The sequence below is a fragment of the Phaethon lepturus genome, unplaced genomic scaffold (genome assembly GCF_000687285.1).
Source record: "Phaethon lepturus isolate BGI_N335 unplaced genomic scaffold, ASM68728v1 C14059963, whole genome shotgun sequence".
Lineage (NCBI taxonomy): Eukaryota > Metazoa > Chordata > Aves > Phaethontiformes > Phaethontidae > Phaethon > Phaethon lepturus.
In genome coordinates, this window is record NW_010576264.1 from 1 (window position 1) to 7,784 (window position 7,784).

The following is a 7,784-nucleotide window of genomic DNA, read 5'->3' on the forward strand; positions in this document are numbered from 1 at the left end:
TTATTTTATTTTATTTTATTTTATTTTACTTATTTATTTTAAATTTTATTTTCCTAGCAGGGAAAAATATTACAGGAGCTGCAGGAACTGGCAATACTAGAAATGATTACCTGCAGTTAAAAGTGTGGTCTAACTATTAAGGCCCTTAGCTGTTAATGTTATAGTAGGTTCTCTGTCACTTGAGAGCTTTAACTAAATATTTGGCAATCCATCTTAGTGAAGTGTCCCCGCTCAACCAGGAGAATTAGTGTGCGCAATTCCCAGGGCTGCCTTATGCAAGCGTGCGAGCTGAGCGATGGGTACGGTCCTGCTCTGAAAAATCTCGCTGTCGGCGCTAACTGCTTGCTGCAGAGCACTATTGTCAGAAGCGGGTGATTCATCCCGTGCCGCCCCGGGCTACGTGGAGCTGGGCAGGAGGCTGCCCGGCCACCACGGGGGCACTCCTAAGCCCCCAGTCAGAGGTGAACCCCAGTGCTATTTCCTAACCCGGCCTTCTGTTTTAATGCCATGCGAACTTTTCCGCTGAACTTCATCGCTTGTGCAGTCATCTCAGAAGGGGACATTGATGAGAGCCGGAATTGTACTGAAAAGGAGTTTTTTTGGATGGGAAATATCTAATGTCATCTGAAAAGCCCTGTTTATCTCTGTCTTGCAGAAGCTGGTTCAGAAGACATCGACATACTTCCCAACGGACTGGCTTTCATCAGCTCCGTAAGTGCCCGTGCCCCCTCCCTGCGCTGGGGCTTGCTTGCCCGCTTCCTTATCTACAGAAGCCGTGGGTGAAAACTGCAGGATGGGCTCTTTTTTCTACAAAGCTGGCTGGCTCCGTCGGAACAGCCCAGACTTGTGTCGGCTTAGCTGGCGTTTCCTTCTGCTTGAGCAAGTGCACTTCTTGAGGCTGAAGTGGTGGTGGTGGCTCTGACACACGTATCCTATTGCACCAGCTTATCTGCCCACATAACCTTGAATTTCTTTCATGCTGCTTTCCTGAAATGTTGAAATGTCAAACCTCTCCCTTGTTAAGAAGGTGTGTTAATTCCCTACCTCTAAAAACAATACCAGATTTTGTGTGTTGATTTTGTTGTTCCTGGGGTTTTTTTAGCCTTTCGCATATAGGTTTTCAGGCTTTTCTTTGCAATCAGGATGGCTAGCGATTATTTTCTGAAACAAAAGCTCGTATTTTCGTCTACGTGCTCCAGGGACACCCAGGGAATGATAATGTGGCAAAACTCATGCCAGAAATGGCGAGCCGTCGCGCTGCTGCTGTTCCCCGCGGCGTGACCACGTTGGCTGCATTCGGTGGTGCCGTACTTCCCGCAGCGTGTCTGCTCGCGGAGCGGTTTGGCATGGCGGGGAGCACCCACCCGGCTGGTGGCTGCGGTGGGTGGCAGCGGTGCCACCGCCCGGTGGGTCGGTGGTGCCTTGGGCACGGCTCCTCGTGCCCTCCACGTGGCTTGCTCCCTCTGCACGGCGAGTGAGGGCTCACCAGGGAGAGCAGAGCCGGCCCCTCCACCTCCATCGTGGCACGGCGTGCTGAAGCAGAGGGACGTCCTGAGGTGTGCTTGCAAGCCCAAGCAAGGCTCCAGCGTTTTCAGCCCTGTGATGCTTCGCTTTGCCTTTTACCCAGGAACGATTTTCTTACGTTTTGATTTTACAGGGCTTGAAATACCCAGGAATAAAGAGCCTTGCACCAGACAAGCCAGGTGAAATATTTTTGATGGATTTGAATGAAGACAATCCCAGAGCAGTGGAACTGAGAATCAGCCGAGGGTTTGATCTGGCGTCGTTTAACCCTCATGGAATCAGCACTTATGTAGACAGAGGTAAAGAGATCTTTAACTTGAGGTGGTGGCAAATCTGAGCCTAAAGAGCAGAAAAAGAAATCCCTTGTCAGCCTTGCATTACACCCCCAATAGCCTGCGCTTGCTGGGAGAGAAAAAGGTTTTCAGGTTTTTTATCTTTGTTGGGCTCTTTTATAAATGTCAGCTCCTAAAGCAAACACCTTTGCACATAATCTCAGGCTGTCCTGTATATTGAAGGGAAAGAAATCATGGGAAAAGTTTGAGGAGTTGAATACCACACGAAGTTTATTTTACCAATTTACACCTGTCTCACCCTGGTGTCAAAGGTTTTGAGCAGACACATGCTTCAGGGGTACTAGTGACCAGTAGCAGCTAAACAGTAAATTACCAAATCTCTGTAAATTACCCAAACCTCTGGTGCTCTGTGGCCAAGCCACATTCTCCTCTCCAAGACATGTTCTCCTACAGCAGGCTCTGACTACCAATAAAGTACCCTTCATGCTCTCCTTCCTCTCTTTTTCCCTGTTCTTTCACTGAGGATTTTAGCAGGGCAATTAGAAGTCTGAAAATATTAAGAGGAAGAGAACCACTGCTGCAGCTTGACCTGCGTCCCCATACAGTGACCCTTTAAGGGAAGGTGTTGGAGAAATCAGAGGTGGCTAATGTAGAGTTTCACCAGAAGGGCTGGGCAGAAGGGCTGCAGCCTTACCCAGAGTACAGGAGAAGGATGCTCCTTCAGCGTTCTCAGGGGGTGCGGTAAATAAACCGAAGAGCCCAAACTGGCTGGGCAACAAGCCCTCATTTGCAGCTGACTCTGGCTATTTCATGTAACCAGTCACTGTAGTATCTCAGATTGCAAAACCCAGTGGCTTGGGCACAAGGATGAAGCCATGATTTCTTTCTTCCTCAGGAGAAATAGCAAAAATGTAGTTACACAGCAGTTCCCTGTAGAGCAAGCCTGGGAGAAGAGTCTCTGGAGATCTGGATCCAGTTGCAGTGGCATCCTGCATTACTTTGGTGCTTGTCCTTCTGCCTCTGAAGGCCTGTGAGACAAATGCACCAAACCCAACGTGTGCCCTGTACTAGAGGCTGCTGTGGGTGCTCAGCCATGCAAACTGTTGCAGAGAATTCAGCTGTTTCCATTTCTTTTTTTAAGATGACACCGTGTACCTCTTTGTTGTGAACCATCCCCATCAGAGGAGCACAGTAGAATTGTTTAAATTTGTAGAAGATGACAATTCTCTTCTACACCTGAAAACTGTTCGACACGACCTTCTGACAAGGTATTGGAGCCAAATACCGTCTTCCCCCAGAAGAATGGGCTGCTTTGATGAAATCCAAAGTAGGATGATTTTGGTTTTAGGGTATTATCAATATGACACATTTTCTCTTTTACCAGCTTTCCTGTTTCTCTTATTGATTATTTCTTATCTGTGTAATCAAAAACTGTGTTTCTCCAATCTCTTCTGTAAATGAGATTCTTAAAAGCTGTATCACTAAATCAGTCTTAAGTGCCACGGTGATTGATGCCGGTGAATTAGCTTAGCATCCATTTCTCCTTCTGTCATGTAACCCACTCTCAGGTCATTGCGGATAGGAATCTTCAGATATTCTATCAATCTGAATTTGCTACACTGTAGAAGTAAACATACTTTTAGCTTTTTCTTTTTTTTTTTTTGGTTGCATACAAAATTTTCTTAGTCTGTCCTACTACAAAATGATTGTAGGATAAACAGAGGTAGATAAAGTTGTCACAACTCCTACCTGTTCTCTGGTTTCCAGTTGAATGGACTCAAAAGAGAAAAAAATTCCATGGACTTATGGACAGGTAGCCAGATCTCTAGCTGATGCCCTATGGTCCTATGACACTACACAGTCCTGGCTTATGTAAAAGAAAATAGAAGAAAAAAGGATCTAAATAGCTTGGTGTCCATCTGAAGTACCATCTGTAATTGCAGCCCCTTTATGTCTGTGGGATGACCATGTCCTGGCTGGATTCTGGGCAGTCCTACAATGCAGTCCTGCATACCTCTCACTTCATTCTTTTATTTATTTTTCTTCCTCTTATTTTTTTTAGTGTGAATGATATAGTAGCTATGGGACCAGAGAGCTTCTATGCTACCAATGACCACTACTTCTTTGACTTCATCTTGATGTTCTTGGAGATGTTCTTGGGTTTAACTTGGTCAAATGTTGTTTACTACAGTCCAAAAGAAGTTAAAGAAGTAGCAGCTGGATTTTATTCAGCCAATGGAATTAACATTTCACCTGACAGAAAGTAAGTTTCTCCTTGCCTTAGATTTTGTTTGATCACACAAAAGAATCCCCAAATCCTAATTTGTACACACAATACCTCTGTCGTCAAGTGTCTAAACTGGCTCACATAAGGCAAGGTGCTACCTGTACAGTGTAAGCGATACGGAGGGTTTCAGAAGTCATGTGTCTCTGTCTTTAACTGGAGGCAACGTCTGCTGCTTTGTGTGGTCATTTATATGCAATAAGATCAAAGGTTGCTGCATTTTAACCAGCCAGTACAGAAGTTTGTGTATATTGCTTGCAAGGATTAACGGGGCAGGATTTCTGCAAGTGGGGAACGCTCTGCAGTCTTAAAGTCTGTATGACTGAATCAACCGGTCCTGTGGTGCAGACAGGTGATCTTAAATTAAATAAAAAAAAAGCATATTTGTGGATCTCACGACCCAAGGCCTGCTTCAGTGTCGTAATGGAAGAACTGGCACAGCGTGAAGCTACATGAGCGTCTCAGCGGGTTGGCTTCACTTCAGTGCCCTGTGGCCTGCTTGCAATGTCTGTTGCGGTGTGAGAACTGTGAGCTGGGGCGAGCTGGGGCTGCACAGGAGGAACTCTGGTTTTGTTGTCTGCTTACTGATACACATTGCTAAGAGGTGCTTTCTTTTGAAGGTACATCTATGTTGCAGATGTATTTGATCATAATGTCCATGTTATGGAAAAACATGCTAATTGGAATTTAACCCATGTGAAGGTAAGGCGCTGCTGTTCTGTAAAAAAGAGGCATACGTGAATTTTGGACAGATTAGTCCCCATGACCGCTTGAGATTTCAGCCTGATCATGTGTGAAGTTCTGGTCTGGATGGCTCCTGCTGTGGGTTTGCAGAGGTGCTGTGCACCCCGTTACAGAGCTTCTGGTCTTCCACCCTCACACCAGCAACCAGGGAGGGATCCTCGGGCGTGCTGTAGGGCCGCAGGGGAGGTCTGCCGCCGTCACTGTGGGCCAGACCTCAAAGCGCTGAAGCAATCGACACAAGCATAGGTGTGAATGAGCCGGTGGGGGAAGCTGGGAGCCGCAGGCGGGTTCCTCATGGCGCAGAGGAGGGGATGAAGCATACTGGGGGAAAAGAAAAACAGCAGTGGGGGAGAAAACAGTTCTTAAAAAATCAGTCTAGATTACGTCAGATGAGAGTCTTGGACAAGTCTACTGGTTATGTTACAGTTTGCTTCCAGGACTTCTGATAGCTTTAACCTATCTCTTTTTCTTGTTTTTCCTCTGTGTTGGATAGACGCTGCAGCTGGACACTCTGGTCGATAACTTGTCTATCGACCCTCACACTGGAGACGTCTGGATAGGATGTCATCCCAATGGGATGAAGCTGTTCTACAATGATCCTGAAAATCTGCCTGCCTCTGAGGTGCCTTTTGGGAGACCGCCCTGGTCTCAGCTGTATCTGTGCCGGAAAGTTGCTCTGTTCAAATCACCCTGCTATAACTTAACTCCGCATTACACAGAGAAGTGCCTGGCCAGCCTTTGTGAAAGCAAAGACCGAGCTGGCCACCAGCTTATAGCTTCTGCTCTCAAGCGGAAAGCATGAATGGCATATACTCACTAACAAACACCTATTCAGATCCTTAGGAGACAACTGAGTAATTTCCACCCAGTAGCTCAGTCATTCTGGACTCCTCAGGCTGCTTTCTGTGCAGCTGTGGCCGCACAATCAAATTTTGATGAACGGTGTTAATTACCAAGCCAGCACCTCTTTGCCAAACAAAAAAATAATCGAGTGTGAAGCACGACCAGAAACATTCGCACTGGAATGATTTATCTGTGCAAGTGTGGTTCATCAGTAGGTGACACTGTAATTCTTCTTTCCTTCTGAAATCAATGAGGTACTGGCATCAGTGCGCTAGCAGCCACGAGCACAGGCGGCCGGTTGGTGTCCATCTGATTTCAGCCTTGTCTCAAGCTCCCCTGTAAGACACTTTTCAAAATTATTTTGATGATACCAGGCAGCTGTTTACTCTGTCTGGAAAAAGCATGAAAACAAGAAGGTACTAAGTAACTCTTAGGCTGAAAAAAACCGTGCACATTCCTAGTGCTGGGGATGACTGCCTGCCTTACTTACTGAGGTGGAGTCTCTGTTGCACAACCACTTAAAAAAATAATCAGTCTTCACAGACCATGCTTCACTGACACAGAATTTATGGCCCTATCACAGGAATCACTTGGTTGCAGTTAGCAGCAGCTGATCAACCTAACTAATTTGTTTGAGTTAACATACTGATGTTCCCTCCATCCGTGGAGGATTTTCACCCGCGGCTGTCTCAGCAGATGTATCCCCCTCCTCCGGCAGGTCCTGCGCGTCCAGAACATCCTCTCGGAGGAGCCTGTGGTGACGCGCGTCTACGCCGACAACGGCTCTGTGCTGCAGGGAAGCTCGGTGGCATCCGTCTATGAGGGAAAGCTGCTCATCGGCACAGTCTTCCACAGAGCTCTCTACTGTGAGCTATAGCTCATCGTGGGTAAGATCTGCTGCAGTGGAAAGGATTTAAGTCCTTGGGAACTCACTTAGTTTCTGCTAGATCTGCTAACAAGAAGACTGTTCCAATAAAGGTTAACTAGAGTCATGGAAATGTATTTTAGCCTTCCTCTCCAAAATGAGAGTTTTATGCAAGAGTAAAGGAAATGGAATTGAAGGTGAGACATCAGAGTTTATTTGTGTAATGGGGAGGACTCCATGTCAGTAACAAAGAGTAACCTTGAAGTTCAAGTTCAGATTACAAATGACTAAACTGTCAGACATTGAATTATCTGTTGCGACTGGATTTCTGTTTTTTTTTCCCCAGAGAAAGCTGATTTTAGAAATGAGAATTGCTAACTACCACTGTGGTGCACTTTCTTGTCACCGACCCCTGGACTTTCCCAGAGACTGTGCTAATGGTTCTTCTTCTGAACCTTCCTGTAGGCTTTCCCTAATGCTTCCGAAATAACTGGAAGGAGAATGTTATTCCAGCCTCATTTCTTCCCTCTTCCCCCTTTAAGCCATTTCCTAACATTACTTCAGTTTCATAAATTTGTCTTAATCCTACTGAGAAGAGAGGAGGGCATCACTTCGGAGTGGTTTCTTACTGAGTCTTCCAAAGGGAGTTAAAAAAAGCCTTTTTTTTGCCTTAAAGAGTGGGAAACAACACCCGAGCGCCTTCAGTGAAAAGTGCATTAGCAACCACTGCTGTCTGCCGCAGCAAAGGGAGCATTTCTGGGCGCTTGGCCACGGTGACGACCCCCGAGCGTTGGTCACACATGTGCCATGTTTAAGTTTGGGTCTGTACGGAGCTGAGCCCTGCTGTGCTGCCGTGCAGCTTCGCGTTTATGCAGCGGCAGTTACCGGTAACGTCGTGCACTGCTAAAAGCCCTACCCTGGTTTCCATCAGCTGGTGTTTTTAGAATGGTGTTAGTTAGCAGTCACTTGCAATAGACTGAACTGAGCGTCCTGTGCCGCTGGAGATCCATTTTGTGCTTTTCCAGCGAGCGCAGCAAGACGCCGGTCTGGCAAAAGGCCCTCTTTGAGCAGCTTGGTTTCCCGCCCGTGGAGCCAGCTCTTCGTCCCTTAGTGTCGATGTCCTTAGTCACGGAGTAGCTCCTGCTGCTCTTTTTGCCCCCCGAGCTCCCACCTCTGGTCACCGCTCTGGTTTTGTGAGAGGTGCTGACACCCAGCCGAAGGCTCCGTGTCG

The 7,784-nt window shown here is 46.8% G+C and overlaps 1 protein-coding gene across 1 annotated transcript; it reads left to right on the forward strand.

Annotated features, from left to right (window-relative positions):
- Nucleotides 1-655: 655 nt before the first annotated feature.
- LOC104614439 (serum paraoxonase/arylesterase 2) lies at nt 656-6,682 on the forward strand (the record flags this gene model as incomplete). The annotated part of the gene is made up of 7 exons (XM_010295673.1): nt 656-711; nt 1,658-1,823; nt 2,959-3,085; nt 3,880-4,080; nt 4,722-4,803; nt 5,339-5,467; nt 6,407-6,682. Coding segments are annotated over 7 exons (920 nt in total), but the record flags the coding sequence as incomplete, so codon positions are not given.
- Nucleotides 6,683-7,784: the final 1,102 nt, after the last annotated feature.